The sequence below is a fragment of the Carcharodon carcharias genome, chromosome 13 (genome assembly GCF_017639515.1).
Source record: "Carcharodon carcharias isolate sCarCar2 chromosome 13, sCarCar2.pri, whole genome shotgun sequence".
Lineage (NCBI taxonomy): Eukaryota > Metazoa > Chordata > Chondrichthyes > Lamniformes > Lamnidae > Carcharodon > Carcharodon carcharias.
In genome coordinates, this window is record NC_054479.1 from 73,440,890 (window position 1) to 73,458,424 (window position 17,535).

Here is a 17,535-nt window from a genome sequence, read left to right on the forward strand (position 1 = left end):
CAGAGGCTGGATCATTAAGCATATTCAAGGCTGAGATGAACAGATTTTTGATATACATGGGAGACAAGGTCAGGCAGGAAAGTGGCAGTGAGGCCACATCAGGTCAGCTGTGACCTTACTGAATGGCAGAGCAGGCTTATGAGGCCAAGTCACCTACTCGTGCTCCTATTTCATATGTTATATTATGCCAAGATTGAGATAGCTGATGAGGCGGTGATTGGCCAATTGGATTTGTTCTGCTTTTTGAGGACATAGCTGAGCAATTTTCCACATTGTCTGGTGGATGCCAGAAAAGCTTAGCAGGGCACAGCTAGTTCTGGAGCTTTACAGCCAGGACGTTGTCAGGGCCCATACTGACAACATACCTGCAGTTGTTTCTTAATATCATGTGGAGTGAATCAAATTGACTGAAAACTAGCAATTGTGCTACTGGGAACGTCAGAGGCTGAGATGGATCACCCTCCTGGTGCTTCTGGCTGAAGCTAGTTGCAAATGCTTCTTTTTCATTAACGTTCTGGGGTACCCCATCATTGGGAATGGGGATGTTTGTGGAGCCTTACAGCTTACATCCTCACTTCACAGAATCATAGAATTGTTACAGTGCAGAAGGAGGCCATTTGGCCCATCACGTCTGAACCAGTTCTCCAAATGAGCAATTCACCTATTTTCATTCTTCCGCCTTCTCCCCGTAACCCTGCACATTCTTCCTTTTCAAATAACAATCTAATTCCTTTTTGAAAACTTCAGTTGAATCTGCCTCCACTGCACTCTACGGCAGTGCATTCCAGACCCTAACTACATGCTGCGTGAAAAGGTTTTTTCTTCATATCACTTTTGTTTCTTTTGCCAATGACTTTAAATCTCTGCCTCTCGTTCTCGATCCTTTCACGAGTGGGGAACAGCTTCTCCCCATCTACTCTGTCCAGACCCCTTGTGATTTTGAGTACCTCCTCTCAACCTTGTTTTCTCCAAGAGAAACAGTACTAACTTCTCCAATCTATCTATATGACTGAAGTTCTTTATCTCTGGAACCATTCTCATGAATCTTTTCTGTACCCTCTCCTATGCCTTCTCATCCTTCCTAAAGTGCGGCATCCAGGCCTAGATGCAACACTCAAGCTCAGGCTGAACTAGTGGCTTATACAAGTTCAACATAATCTCCTTGCTCTTGTACTCTGTGGGCTGAATTTTGCCGTCGGCGAGCAGGGGACGGGGCCTGCTCACCGACGCGTAAAACGACCCGGGATGATGCTGGGGGGAACCCCCGACATCACCCCGCCCCATTTAAATTTTCAGGAAGGCGGGAGCACAGCCAAGTCAGCTGTGCGCCCGCAGAACTGTCAATGGCCAATTGAGGCCATTGACAGGATCATTTAAACAATTAAAGGACCGGCCCGTCCAACCTTAAGGTTGGTGGGCAGGCCAGGAGCCCCGACAGGAAATAGAAAAAACATGAAACCTCATCCACCGGCGGGATGAGGTTTCACGTAGGGATTTAAAAAGTTTAATAAACTTAAAATGTAAATTATGAACATGTCCCACATGAGGGGGACGTGTTAGGCAATTTTTTTTTTCTAATTTTCATATTTTTAAGAAGTGTAAGCAATCTCTCTGAGGCAGCACTTAACCTCAGGAAGATGTGGGCTCTTTCGTGTGCATGCGCGAAAGAGCGCACTCTCACATTTGGGGAATCCCCCGCCCACACAGGGAGCGCATAGCTCTTCCGCCGGATGTCACGCTGGGAGGGACCCGCTTTGCCGGCAGGGATCGGCTCCCCATCCGCCGGAGATTGGGTCGGGCCCACCCGCCCGACAGGTAGAAAATTCTGCTCCATGTCTCTATTAATAAAGCCCAGGATACTATATGCTTTATTAACTGTTCTCTCAACCTGTCCTGCCACCTTCAATGACTTATGCATACATACACTCAGGTCCCTCCGCTCCTGCATCCCCTTTAGAGTTGGATCCTTATTTTAAATTGTTGCTCCATGTTCTTCCTGCCAAAGTGAATCACCTCACATTTCTCTGCATTGAACTTCATCTTCCACTTGTCTGCCCATTTCACCAACTTATTTTGAAGTTCTACACAATCCTCCTCAATGTTCACAATGCTTCCAAGTTTTGTATCTCCGCAAACTGTTCCCTGTACACCCAGGCCTAGGTAATTAATATATATCAGGAAGAGCAAGGGTCCCAACACTGACCCTGAGAAACTCCACTACAAACCTTCCTCCAGCATGGAAAACAACCATTAACTACTACTCTTTGTCCCTTGTCACACAGACAATTCTGTATCAATGTTGCTATTTATTCCACGAGCTATAACTTTGCTGACAAGTCTGTTGTGTGGCACTGTATCGAACCCCTTTTGGAAGTCCATGTACACCACATCAATCCTCTGTTGCCTCTTCAAAAAACTCCGGCAAATTAGTTAAACATGATTTTCCACAGGAAATCCATGCTGGCTTTCCTTAATTAACTGTATTAGTCCTTGTGATTATTAATTTTACCCTAAATTATTATTTCTAGCAGTCTCCCCACGACTGAAGTTAAACTGACAGGTAGTTGCTGAGTTTATCTTTAAAGCCATTTTTCAACAAGGGTTTCAACAAGAGATCTAAAGGCACTTTACAGCCTTCTGGACTGAATATTGAATTCAACAACTTTAGATCTTGAACTCCCTCCTCCATCCCCACCCCCTTTCTGTTTCTTCCCCCTTCCTTTTGCTTTTTCCAATAATTTATATAGATTTTTCTTTTCCCACCTATTTCCATTATTTTTAAATCTTTAATGCCCCGCTAGTCTTTCCACCCCACCCCCACTAGAGCTGTACCTTGAGTGCCCTACCATCCATTCTTAATTAGCACATTCGTTTAGATAATATCACTACCTTCAACACCTGTGTTCTTTTGTTCTTTTGTCTGTGACATCTTTTGATTATCTGCTCCTATCACTGCTTGCTTATCCCTACAACCACACCAACCGCCACCCCCCCCAACTTCTCTTCTCCCCCCCCCACCTTAAACCAGCTTATATTTCACCCCTCTCCTTATATTCGCTCAGTTCTGTTGAAGGGTCATGAGGACTCGAAACATCAACTCTTCTTCTCCACCGATGCTGCCAGACCTGCTGAGTTTTTCCAGGTAATTCTGTTTTTGTCTTGGATTTCCAGCATCCGCAGTTTTTTGTTTTTATCTCTCCTTAATCAATACTGCCACCTCTCCCCCTTTTTCTTTCTTTCCTAACTTTCCTGAACACCTTGTATCCAGGCATAATTAACACCCAGTCCTGCCTTTCTTTGAGCCAGGTCTCTGTCATAGTCACAACATTGTATTTACACACTGCAATCTGCGTCTGTAACTCACTAATCTATTTTATCACACCCTGTGGATTCACATACATGCACAATACCCTGATTTAGATTCTTATTACTTTCTCCTATACTCTGACCTCACCTATTAACTTACTATTGCCTGCTCTAGTGCTATCTTATCCTCTTATTTCTGTATTTGCTCGCATGTGGCACTGGGAGTAATCAGGAGTTTACAACTTTTGAAGTCCTGCTTGCTAATTTTCAGCCTAGCTCCCTAAATTCTGACTGCAGGCCACATCCCTCTTTCTACCTATGTTGTTGGTACTGATGTGGACCATGACTGCTGGTTGTTCATCCTCCCCGCCTCAGGGTGCCCTGCAGCTGCTCAGTGACATCTTTGACCCTGGCATCTGGAGGGCAACACACCATCCTGGATTCATGTCTATGGCCACAGAAACGCTTGCTTATTCTCCTAACTATCGAATCACCTATCACTATTGCTCTTCCAGACTTCCTTGTACCCCCGTCTGCATCTGAGCCGCCCATGGTGCCATGAACTTGGCTCTAGCTGCACTCCCAGATGAGCCATCACTCTCATCAGTATTCAGAACTGAAACCATCTGTATTCAGAAATTAATACCTTCCTCTTTAAGAGGCTGCCTTGAACAGGTAAATTCCCAACAGGCTGGCGTCCTCAGTTTTTATGAGCGAGGTTTGCGAGGCAGAGCTTGCAAACTGCCACAGATTAACGTTACATCATACTGAAGTATTTCAAACAGCTCATGAATGTTGTCCATACAACCTTACTGGTCTCTTTTTTACAGGGTCTAGTCAGTCAAGTGTAACACCTTAGCTTCCAACCAGCACCCTAATATCTCAACGAGAAGAAATAAATTTCAACTGGCTATCCAACAATATTTTTCAACATGGAGTGATATCCAGGTCAGATGTGACAAAAACATTTGAAGGACATCATTGCCAATCATATAGACCTCACTATAGAAAGATAATTTTCATATTAGTTTGCAGACCTCTCTCCAGACTGGCACCATACACTGTAAATTGAAGGACAGAACAATCTGGCTGAGCATTACCAGTAGTGGGGTCTGGCATCCACTTGAAGTCATTGGTACCCTCAGTTTTGTCACTGAGGCCTAACATGTAAATCTCCATTACATGCTCTCAGAATACTAAGTTCTCTAGTTTAGTCAAAAAGTTCAAGCATGATTAGAATGGCCCATAAAGAGCTGAAAACCCTCACAAGTACACCATTTACTGTAAAAAAAAATCCCTCTCGTTTTAGCTTACACAGTTACCTAAATTCAATTGGAAAAATTAAGGATCACCATGGTGGGTTTTGTAACTTTTGTTGGTTTAAATGTCAAGTTCTTTTAAAGGTAATATCTAAAAAAGTACAACAAAACACTTTGACCTTATTTAGAGACTTCAACATGACTTAGTAGAGTGCAGTATCTTTTGTTAGTATACCATAGAACCATAGAAAAGTTACAGCACAGGAGGCCGCCATTCGGCCCATCTTGTCCATGCCAGTCCGAGGACACCCAGGTGCCCTTTCTAATCCCACCTTCCTGCACCCGGCCCATAGCCCTGCAGCTTACAGCACTTTAGGTGCAGACCCAGGTACTTTTTAAAAGAGTTTAAAGTTTCTGCTTCTACCACCAAGAGGTCCAGACACCTACTACCCTCTGCGTAAAAAATTTCTTCCTCATGTCTCCCCTACACCTTCTGCCACTTATCTTGAATCTATGTCCCCTGGTTCTGTCGAAGGGTCATGAGGACTCGAAACGTCAACTCTTTTCTTCTCCACCGATGCTGCCAGACCTGCTGAGTTTTTCCAGGTAATTCTGTTTTTGTTTTGGATTTCCAGCATCCGCAGTTTTTTTGTTTTTATATTTATATAAGCAATTTATCTTGTCCACTCTATTTCCCTTATAATTTTGTACACCTCAATCAAGTCACCTCTCAGCATTCTTTGTTCCAAGGAAAATAACCCCAACCTATCCAACCTCAAAAGATATTATGTGACTTCACAATGCGTCACAACATTCACCTACAATCATCCCAGTGGCAGTGGGGTTAGGTTTACATGCTGAACCCACCTCAATATTGCACCAGGTCCTATGTTAGACCCCAAGGCAGCCCAGATACAAGTAGCAGATTACACACATTAGGGGTATGATGTTTTAACCACTTTAGATTTATATTTTAAGTACCTTCAGGATGGATAAACAATTACTATCTTAGAAGAAAACTTTACAAAGTATTTTGGAGATATGCGTTTTGTCCATGGAAGTGCAACACTGCCCTCTGTCTGTCACAGTACCACCATTATCATGATTGTTACTGTCTGTTTCAATTGTTAGGTTAGTTGTTATCCTAATCTGAACAATGTAATAGTGTGAATGTAAAACAGAAAGCTATACAGTTTGCAGATGCTCATTTATTTCAAAAACAATTAATATAAATAAAGCCTATATATACTCTAAAAATAAATATCACTGGTTTCATTTCTATTGAAATTTATTTAGAAATGAGAATCGTTAGTCTAACAACAGAAATACACAGTCCCCACAATGGTTCTTAAGGTTCAAGGCTGTTTAAATGGAATGATTTGCAAGGAAATAGGAACAGTGAAATAATTGACTAAATTATGAAAAAGACTTTGTACGCCCAAGAACTGTGAAATCTCGAGTTATGGGCAGGGGTGTTAATGAAGATTCAGATTCGAAGCCAGTTTCAATAAACACCACCCCAGAAAGTAGTAACATAGGAAAATTCCTCAGTCACACAGTCAGCTGTGCACTGGCTACCTACTAACCTGCATTGGTGACACAGCAGCTGCTGGTGGCGTTTTCAGAGGGCTTGGGCTGAGAGGGCTTCGTGGAATGGCAGCTGCAGTAGTGTTAGGGACAACTAGAAAAACAAAATAATTACTTTTAGCCCAGAAAGTAACTTCATGTTCACACTTTTGAAATATCACTCACCTTCAGTACTACCTCAGCTCAATCAACAGCATGTACGCTAATTCAACTGCAATAGTCCTAGCAAAAAGGCAAATGTGGTATTATAGAAGTTGAGGAAGATTGAAGAGCTTACAATCTGCAACTATATAGTCTAGTAAAAGGGATACACTCCTAGCTGCACATTAAAAATTTAAAGATCAAACATATCTAATATAACCATATTAGTCTACCTAACCTACCCTTCCCACAAAATGCTTACTTGAATATTATGCAAATAAAAATATTTTAACAAAGAAAATGTACATATTTGAATTACAGTATTTAAAACAGCAGTAAGCTGGTGTGTGGGCTTTCTGAAATATATTCTTTTTGAAGAGATGAGAAGAGCCTTTTAAAAATATGGTTTACGCAAACTGCATTGTCCAACCTACTGAACACAGAGCACAACCAACACTGCCTGAATGCTTCTAGGAACTAGAGCTGTCTGTGACAATAGACATCCCATCATTAAAAGGCTTTCTAAAGTGTTGGATTAAAATACCAAGATGTCCACTGTCCCAATTTGAAGACAATTTAAAAGGCTTCTGATGCATGCCAGCATTACATTTCTGAGACATTTGCTCACAATTCCCTGCCTGAACTTCATTTTATATTATCAGCTTTCCCTAATTTAGCACTGCTCACAGGATTTGTGTTATTATTGGTTCACTAAGTGAAGGGCTAATAATTACCTTTGTTCCATGAGTTTGGCAAATTAAGCTTTTTTCATTCCACTTTCTCCTTCTAGAGGAGGATAAGACTGGGGCTCAAAAATCAGTCCCCATATCTCCACAGGCGACAGACCAACAAAGCTACATTCATTCTTTGTATGAATGATTAGGGCTTATTAAATTGGTAACCTATACATCTCTTTCAAAAGTATGTGCACCTTCTTTTGCTTTTTAAAGCCATATTCATGGCATGGACCTTAAACAAAAGTGAGATATAAGCAAACGTCACTCCTGCACAGATAAGTCTACTCAACATGAGATTCGGGCTTGGCTCTTTAAACAAATGCTCTGTTGTCCCAGCTGTGGTCTTTTTTAAAATTTATTCGTTCACAGGATGTGGGCATCGCTGGCTGGGCCAGCATTTATTACCTATCCCTAACTGCCCTCAAGAAGGTAGTGGTGAGTGGCCTTCTTGAACCGTTGCAGTCCATGTGGTGTAGGAACACCCACAGTGGTTTTAGGGAGGAAGTTCCAGGATTTTGACCCAGCGACAGTGAAGGAATGACAATACATTTCCAAGTCAGGATGGTGAGTGGCTTGGAGGGAAACTTACAGGTGATGGCATTCCCATGTTTCCGCTGTCCTTGTCCTTCTAGATGGTAATGGTTGTGGGTTTGGAAGATGCTGTCGAAAGAGCCTTGGTGAGTTGCTGCACTGCATCTTGTAGATGTACACACTGCTGCTACTGTGCATTTAGTGCAGGGAATGAATGTTGACAGTGGTAGATGGGGTGTCAATCAAGCGGGCAGCTTTGTCCTGGACGGTGTCAAGCTTCTTGAGTGTTGCTGGAGCTGCACTCATCCAGCCAAGTGGGGAGTATTCTATCACACTCCTGATTTGTGCCTTGTAGATGGTGCACAGGCTTTGGGGAGTCGGGTGGTGAGTTACTCACTGCAAAATTCCCAGCCTCTGACCTGCTCTTGCAGCCACAGTATTTATAGGTCCAGTTCAGTTTCAGGTCAATGGTAGCACCCACACTGCCCTCCCACCCCAGGCTGTTGAGAGTGGAGGACTCAGTGATTGTAGTGCCAATGATTGTCAAGGGGAAATTTGGAGCATTTTGAGACTTGGGGTGCTCGCGGCCTCCAGCCTTGGGCACTCTCGGCCTCCACCCTTAGGCACTCGCAGCAGCCACCTTTCTATTTGTTAATAGATCAGAACTGCCCTAAGGTCGGGAACATGTCTAGAAATTTAAGGTTGATATTAACTGAAAGAGGTAAGCAAATTTAAGTCTGCAAATATTCAACGTGGCTCCTGCACAACTAACGAGTCAGTACAACTTGACATTTCCCAGCCTATGCTACCCCCAAGTAAGCTTTTCCAAAGTGAATGCTGTATGTCCACTGGCAACCACACAGCAAATTGCCCATCTCAAACTTGCTGGCAACCACACAGCAAATTGCCCATCTCAAACTTGCCACCAGAAAGATATGCACGTTCTCATAAGGAAGAGGGGGAGGAAACTAAGCTATTGCATAGGCAAGTTTCCAAATGGTCAAAGTGACTGGCTGACATTTAAAAGTACTGCAGTAAATACTGAAGAATAGAAAATCCTGCTTTACCCAATCTGTACAAGAAAATAGTGTGTCTAAATACAGTGCTGAATATTTCAAGGGGAAATACAGAAACTCAAAACAATGCTGTTTGTAATAAAACACAGATAAATGGACACTTTTCTGAGAGCGTTAGGTTCCTTTGAATTCATAAGCATTTTAAGTACTATTTGAGTAGAAAAATGTCGCTGTTACCTTGGGAAGCGCTGTCGAAGGATTTAATTAGCGTTTTGACAGTTGGGGATGGTTCAGAGGAGGTGGATGATCTGCGACTCAGACCCATACCTTGTCTTAAAGCTGCCAAATCTCGCTCTACAGCATTCATGTAATTGTACATACGCCCCCGCTCTTCATCCTGCCTGAAGATCAATATTAATGATATCACCATGTACATAAAAAATATTGCAGCTTATCAAGCAGTCATCTTAGAACAAACTCCATTACAGTTGGCATTAAAGCTGAAAAGAAAATTTTTCTTATGACAGGGTTTACACATAAGGAGCCCCATAGGGAGTTATTGGTTTCAGCTGTATCATAACGTGGAAGCAAGGAGCAGAAGCCAGGCTTTTCCCCTGGTCCCTCCAGATGCACCTCTTGGTGGTTCATCACATTGAAAACTTCTCGGCTGCAGCCACGAACTTTTACACCAAGAGCATTGTGATGTGATGCAAGGATTTATGCATCTCGAGAGAAACCTGAAGACTCTCCAGCAGGAAAAGCCATTAGATTTAATGAACATTTTTCATAACCCAACCCCACCGCCTCACCACAAAGTAACCAAGATCAACTGCCTGAATCTTTAATTCCCAACACTCAGCAACATTTTGATTACTTTTGCCATACAATAATAAACATGCAATACTGAAACAAACATGACATCAGAATTAAGAAAGAACCATTGTTTGCAGGGTGGCCTCATAACCCAATGTATGGTGAACTTGGATATCTCACTTGTCCATTGTTATTCTTTGGCCACTTGCTGATTGATTGTTTAGTGAGGACACTTTTCACCTTCAATTCTGAAGCATATGATACCATGCGTCATGGGAAGATTCCCAGACTCTGCAATTACAATTGAATGTTTAAATCTTCCCATTTGTTTATCCTGGAACTATTTCTTCTGACCCCTCCTGCCCTCTATTCTAATAAGTGTACATTTATCCACCATACAGAAACTATATCTACTCCAGCGGAGACACGCCTATATAATCATAGCCCCTCCCAGGTAAAATGCTCATTCCTACAATTTGTTGACAGGAACTGAACATTTCACTAGATAGAATCTGACCAGTACCTTGTACGACAGCATAACTGCTTTTAATTTGTTCAGCATTATTGTACTTTCCTTTTTTTAAAACACCGTAGGCAAACACTGAGCTGTTGGGTTTCATTGATTTATCTAGACCCATTTTCTAACATGAATCACATATCACTGTTCCACTTTGGAACTGTGTTTCAATAGTAATTGCTTATCCACAATGAACAATAAAATTCTATCTACATGCCTGGATAACCCAGGGATCAAAGTCCTTCTGCAGCTGTTTATATAGTTCCTGCTCGGATCAGGCCTGCCTGCAAAATTACAAGTCAGCTGCAAACATATAGATTTTATAAGCAATAAGTTCTGACAATATAATTCATTCATTAAACATTACAAACTGTACCTCATTGCTATAAATTTGTTATACATGTAGGATAATCTGGGTACAGAGTTGCAGCTTGAAACTGACATGCATATCTCAACCTGCAAAAGGTCTTTAACTAAACAATTATTCTGCGTGACCTCAAACTACACTCACTTATTGAAATTAAAGTTTCTGCTGTTAAAGGGGCAGGAAATATATCTTATCTTAGCAGCAGGATAATACCCAAGCAATCCATGGTACAGCATTCGTGTATCGTGAGTAATATCAGGAGATCTGCAAACAAATCTGAAAAATCTCTCTCCCACCTGAAATATTTACACTTATGACTCCCATTTCAATTTTCAAAGTTGACTTTCTATTTAGTACCAAATTTATTTTCCACTTCATGTGTCACTTTAGGTGCTACCCAGTGGCATAATTCCTTGGTACAGATTTCCTAAAAATCCAAAAATATCAACAGCCACTCTTCCACCACACACCTCCGCTCCCTGCCAACACACCCCCCCCCCAACCCAATTCCCCCATCATGTCAGTGATGATTCTTTCCTGAATCTATGTTGTCCTTTAATGGTCAGTTTTTCAGAGTTCATTATCAGATTTCTCAAAATCATTCAAGGAGCTTCCTTGCTACTGCTGTTAAATTTACTAACCAATAGCTTGGTATATCTAGATATCCCCTCAGGCCCCTCTTTTTATCCTAAGTCCTCCTATCCCTCCCATACTTGTTTGGAGTTCCAGGTCCCTAGCCCTGTGTCATGCACCAATGTAAATAGTCAAATGCACATACACATTACATTCACCTAGATCAGGAGGTGGCTCTAGCTAATGTACAACGTACCAAGTCACATCACAACATCCCACGTACTTGCGTGTCTTCACTTCCTCTAATTCTTTGGTGAGCTTTTCAGTTTTTTCCATTGACTCCTGAAGTCTGCGTCTCAGGTCGCTGATTTCCTCTTGTGCCTCAGACTTAATATCATTTGCAATGACAACTGCAGTCTGGAGGTCGGCCTGAAACTGTCGCCATTCAGCCGACTCTTCCTATTCGTAAGAAATAATTGGTTTCAAATAAAAAAAGATGCTATCATTGTGAGGTTCCATAATGACAAGATGACAAAACTAAGTCAATTTATGGAAAAATTTGAGTTGTGAACATTTGTCCACTAGAAATGGGTTGAGGTTTCCCAAACCCCATTTCATTGCTTTGAAGGGCCATCCCCATTCTACACTTTCCAACTCACACTCATTACTGAACAATATACATAATAATCCACACCCAAACATCAGTTGTCCACTGGCTGACTGTGACAGCATTAAAGTCACCGCGAGGGAAACCCTGAGTCCAAGCTGAAAATATTGTACCAATTTCTCTCAGGCTTTCCCTTGTTTACAAAAGCCTTCCAATGTTATGGGTAAAATGTTTTGGCATATAGAGAGGCCAACATCTCCTCAGAACACTGCAGATTTGGGCCGAGTCAGCCCCTTGGTGTGTCTCACACCTCAGGAGTTTGGTGTACTTGGTGCTTTTCTCAGTTATACTGTCACTTTTGAGCCAATGCGCATGAAAAGCTCAACTGCTTTGCAAAATCATTAGTATAGCTCCATACTTACAAATTCCTCACCCTTAACTAATATAATAATGCACACAGAATACCAACTGAAAGAACATTGAGTATTAACACATCATCAATGATAGTGTATACTGGCTGAACGTAACTTATCACCTCAGGTTTATCATCTGGAATCAGCATTGCTCCTGAAAATGGGAAAGTCTGTAAAGGAAGGGGTGGGACAAAAGCAACACCAAACCACTCTCACGTACCTTCTGCTGTACCAGTAAGAATGGTGCATTGCATCAGGGCTCAAGGGTAAATTCAACTAGGGGGTTTAATAAAATCATCAAGTAATGGATGAAAAGAGGGATCCATAAAAAGGGACTAAAGGACAAAGTGTTTAGTTTTCACTTTTGCCACAATTTAAATAACAGCTTTTCAAGAAGGACTCAGCTGCAATGATGTTGAAAAAAATCAAATTGAATAACTCACATTAGAAGAAACAACCCACCCTTAGCCTCCTGTTTAGAATTTTGGTCTCTCTGTCCATGTCATGTTTCTGGTCTTGAAGCTTTTTAACTGAGTCTGTAGAGAGGAAGACCACAGTAAATCTCAACGTTCAGAAATTTCATCCAGCTACAGCCAAGAGGGAAGAATCAAGGCCTACTCTGAACTGAGCCTCAATCAGAGGCTCTCCTGTCACAGCCCTCTCCCCTGATTATCTCAGTTCACAGGTAGGTCAATCCACAGTTGCTTCTCTCCTTCAGTCTTGCAGGCCCCATGACCCACAAAGGTTGCTAACCATCCAAATACCACCAAGTCCTAGACAATGCTTCAAAACCTACTTGATACATTAAAGGGGCTCAAAACCTCTCTCCCAGACAACAAAAAATCCCAGATCCTAGGACCAGCTTCGATATTCCCCTCAACTCACAAAGCTCCAGGTCATAAACCTGCTACTCACAATCCACCCCCACCCCCACCCAATGGTAAACCCAATGTCCACAAACCCCCCCAATGCCCACAAACTCCCCAACAGACCATACTCCCAATACCCACAATCCCCTGCCACCCCTCCCCCCACCGGCCCCCCAAGACCATACTCGTGATGTGGAGGAGGTAGAACGGCACAAACAAGCCCCAGAGGGTTTTGGGGAGATGTATCTCGGGAATGATTTTCACATGTAGTGATGTTTCAGTGTAAAACCAGTGTGCATAAATTAAGCACAAATTTCCTGGGGGGCAGGGTGGGGGAATGGGAAAGCTTTGCTCTTATGCTGTACCCCAAAACCTACCAGGTGTTATGACTGGTCCCCAGGCGGGGTCCCCCAATTCGTTATGATCCCAGACGAGATACCCCAAATTGTTAACTTTCTGAATTGGACCCCAATTTTGCTATGCTCCCAAGTGAGGTGAAATGAGCTGGCTTCCCTTTTATATTCAACCCCCTCGTTTGGTCACAACTACGTTTAATTTCAAAGAGATCCCTTTCCTCATGGATATCTTTTCCTGGTGCAAATATATTTATGTTTTAGAAAGAGCCAATTTAACCAGGCTTGAGTCAAAGAGAGAATGAGTTTATTAGTTAATAAAACCCAAGAAAAAAAATAATAAAAATGCAATACACACACATACAGATTAGAAATTAATAGTTGAGTATAAAATAAAAGTTAATAAAGTTTTACGAATCAGTCTTTGGCTTCTCCGTGAGGAGTAGAAATATTGCAGCCTTTAAGCTGGGTGCTTCAGGTGATTTGGCAGTTGAGAAGTTGGTTTGGAGACACTTGGTTCTGCAGGTTAGCTAAAGGAGCTGTTCTGTTTTCTTCGACTGTGGCTTTGTTGATTGATGGCTTGCCTCCAGTAACAGAGAAAGATTTTTTTTTTTACCTGCAAGGTGCTGGGATACCAAGTTGATGTTCTTCAGCTGTGACCTTCTCAGCACATACTAGCACACCAGAACTAGCACACACACATCAGGTTTGCAGCTGCCTTTTGAACCCATTTCCTTGTGTATTCCTGGAAGGGGAAAACAAACATGCCTTTCGCACAGAATTTGTTTTCTTTCAACTCAAATCATGTCCACATTCAAAGGTATAAATCAAGAAAAGATGGTTTCTGCTGAAATGGTTATCTGCCTCCTTTTGTCTCTGCAGCCACAGGAGATTACGGGCAGAATTTAACCCTTGGCTGGCAGGCAGGCCCCACTGGCTCAGTGGCGGGCGGGCAGCCAAACCCTGCCACCGCAACGGGGTCCACAGTCATTTTGAGTGGGTGAGCCAATTAAGGCCTGCCCAGCGGCCTGCCCGACAGTAAGTGCTATGTGCTTCCTGCTTCCTATTCCGGGGGGGCAGGGGGGGAATCCCCATCTGTCAAAGTGCACATGCATGCGAAAGAGCGCACTGCTCCCTGAGACGAAGTCCTGTCTCAGGGAGTTTAATGAAAGGTAAGTAAACTCTAAAAATAGAGAAATTTTAAAATTATTAACATGTCCCCCTCATGTGACAATGTCACACGAGATGGGACATGTTAATAATAAACACACAAAATTTATTAAATTTTTAAAATACGTACATGAAACTTCATCCCGCCAGTGCATAAAGTTTCATTAATAATCTGCAGCCCGCTGGGACTCCTGGCCTGCCCGCCAGCCTTAAGGTTGGCCGGGGAGGGTGTTTAATAATGTTAATTAGCCTGTCAATGGCCTTAATTGGCCATTGACAGGTCGGTGGGCGGACAGCTGATTTCGCTGTCCGCCCACCTTCGTGAATATTTAAAGGTTCCTCCCGACGTTATCCCGTGTCATTTTCCTCTCAGTGAGCGGGCCCCATCCCCAAATCACCAAGGGAAAATCCTGGCCTACAGTTCAGTTTTTTGCATTGCAGCTTTTCCTTTGAAGTGTCTCTGTCTCAAGTTGGCCTTGACATCTTTTAGGTGCGACATGCCAGGGCCTCTCAGATCTAGTCAGTCAAGTATAATCCACATAGGAATTTTCCAGAAAGTGGTTACTTCCCAGTCTCAGCCAGCTTTTGCTTCTATGTCCTTTTTAAAAGACACATCTTCCTCAAAAAGTTCAATATACCCACAAGTAATTCACGCTGTTATCCGCTGTCATGACACTTCTCCACATAACAAATGAAATGAGAACCCACACATCCCCAAGAACCTCATAATTTCAAGTTTTGTTGTGGGAATGGAGGCCTCTGCTACTGCTTGTGCCTTTGCGGCTCTGGGCAGTACTTGTCCTTGACCCACTACATGTCCTAGATAGGTCACCTGAGCCTTAACCAACTCGCTCTTTGTGAGATTGACCACTAGGTCAGCTGATTGCGCTTTCTGGAAGAGGGCTTCCAGTTGCTCTAAGTGAGTTTCCCAGGTGTTGCTAGGAAGTTGCCTAGGTACACTACACAATTGGATAAGCCCACCACTTCATCAGCCTGTGAAATGTGGATGGGGAATTTCAGAGTCCAAATGGCATGACTCGACATGGTATAGCCCATCCGTCGTTATGAAGGTGGAGATTTCCTTTGTGGGGGAAGTCAAGGGAACCTGCCAGTGTCCCTGAAGTACATCTATCTTTGTAATGTAGGCTGCTTTGCCACCCCTATCTATCCAGTCTTCCAGCCGGGGTAAGGGTTGGAGTCGGCTCTGGTCACTGCATTAACAGTTTGGTAATCAATGCAGAACCTTGTGCAGCTGCCCAGCTTGGGCACAAGCACAACTGGGGAGCTCCAGCTCCTGTTGCTAGGCTGTATTAGTTGGTGCTTTAGCGTGTAGTTAATCTCCTCCCGAACCTGGGCCAGCTTTTCTGAGCCTAGACGATATGGAAGTTTGCCTGATAGGAGGGGCCTCTCCCACATCCACATCATGTCGAGCTAGTGTGGTGCAGCCTGGTCTGTCTCTGCATAAGCCTTTAAATGCGGTGAGCAGCCTCATCAGGTCTGCTCGCTGTTCTGCACTAGGTGGATGAATAAGGAATCTAAGTTTGATAGTATCTGTGTTGGTTAGCCAGGTAGTAGAGGGTTTCAATGTGGGCCTCACCCATATCTCCCTCCAATTCACCCCCACTGCTACCCTCATCCTCTAGGTTGGTGGCAATGGGACAGGCTGTTACCTGCTTGTCCCCTTCTCGGCTTCAATATTGCTTTATCATGTTGACATGATACAGCCTTTGCTTTTATCCCGATCTGGGGTCTCAATTAAATAGTTTACTTCCCCGAGCTTCTTTGCTATTTTGTGCGGACCACTGAACTGGGCTTTTAAGGGTTCACCTGGTATCGCTAGGAGCACTATCACACAGTTTCCTGGCTGAAACGTTCAGGCCCTGGCGTGTTTATCTGCCTGTTTTCTCATAGCTGTTTGGAGATAAAATTTTAAGTTTTCTCGGGCCACAGCACAGGCTCTTTTGTGTCGCTCCCAAAACACTGTTACATAATCTAACATGGAGACTTCCCCCTTCTGATCTAAAAACCCCTCCTTGATTAGTTTCAGGGGCCCTCACACTTGGTGTCCGTAAACTAATTCAAATGGAGTAAACCCAGTGGAGTCATTGGGTGTGTCCCTGTTAGTGAATAGAAGGAACCCTAGTCCTTTATCCCAGTCATGGGGGTACTTGTGGCAGTCTGCCCTGATCATTGTTTTTAGAGTCTGGTGGTACCATTCTAGCGCGCCCTGTGACTGTCGGCAATACACTGCAGACCTCAGCTGGGTCACAACCAGGTTACCTATGACTTCCTGGAATATTTTGGACATGAGATTTGAGCCCTGATCTGACTGGATCTTGGTGGGCAGCCCATACCTGGTAAAGGATTGGATCAACTCCCTCACCACTGTTTTGGCAGATATGGTTCTCACGGGAAAAGTCTCTGGGAAGCAGTAGCCACTTCCATGATGGAAAGGGGATACTAAGCCCCCTTTTGTTTTGGACAGGGGCCCAACACAGTCCACTAACACAGTGATGGATCATTCCCCTAAAGCTGGCACAGGAGTCATAGGTGCAGGTTTTCCTGCAGGCTCGAGTTTTCCCTCAACCTGACAGGTTCTGAAAAACCTTACTACATCCTTGAGGAGTGGCCAATAAAAATGCTGGCTGATGCGGGCTTGGGTTTTATACAGACCAACGTGACCAGCCTCTGGAATTTCGTGAGCTAGTCGCAAGATTTCCCCATGGTACCTCAGCAGCTCCACTCCCTGGTGGATCACTGTCCACTCATTTGCAGGTCTGTGAGGGAATCTCCATTTCCTTATCAGTACCTCATTTTTAATGTAGTAGCTTTTAGGGGCTGCTTCTCCCTTAGCTTCAGTGTGGGTAGACCAAGCTAATGTTTTTAACAGTGGGTCAGCTTGCTGAGTTGCTACCAAGGAAGATCTACTTATTGCCTCTTTAGGGTCTTCTAGACTCATGAAAAAGGTTTCAGATAACCAGGAAATAGGGTCTTCTGTCTCCAGGGACACTTCAGCCTCCACTTGATGGAGCCTGTCTGGCCATAGACCACCACACAGTAAGGGAAAATTCCAGGCACTTTCTCCTGCAGCTGTTCAGTCTCCCTGACCTCAGTTGGCTTTTCTGAGACCACTGGGGATGCTGTTACCTTTGACCCCGCCAGGTCACTGCCAAGAAGCAGGTCAACATGGGGACAACACCCAGGGTCACTGGTCCTGACACAAGGTTTGCACTCCAGATGCCCTAGTATAAAGGACATGGTCCCTCCTTCAATCCC

General features: G+C 43.5%; 1 protein-coding gene across 11 annotated transcripts in view; it reads right to left on the bottom strand.

The window, feature by feature from the left end:
* Positions 1–17,535, bottom strand: part of specc1la (sperm antigen with calponin homology and coiled-coil domains 1-like a) — a 388,745-nt gene that overhangs the window by 226,365 nt on the left and 144,845 nt on the right. For 9 of the 11 annotated variants that reach the window (XM_041202169.1, XM_041202167.1, XM_041202168.1 and 6 more), the window contains 4 exons: positions 12,330–12,403; positions 11,104–11,306; positions 8,815–8,978; positions 6,152–6,246 (listed from right to left, as the gene is read on the bottom strand). In XM_041202169.1, coding sequence (XP_041058103.1) covers positions 6,152–6,246; positions 8,815–8,978; positions 11,104–11,306; positions 12,330–12,403 — 536 coding nt within the window. The remainder of the gene's footprint in view (positions 1–6,151; positions 6,247–8,814; positions 8,979–11,103; positions 11,307–12,329; positions 12,404–17,535) is intronic. The other 2 variants (XM_041202172.1, XM_041202171.1) reach the window with 1 other exon arrangement.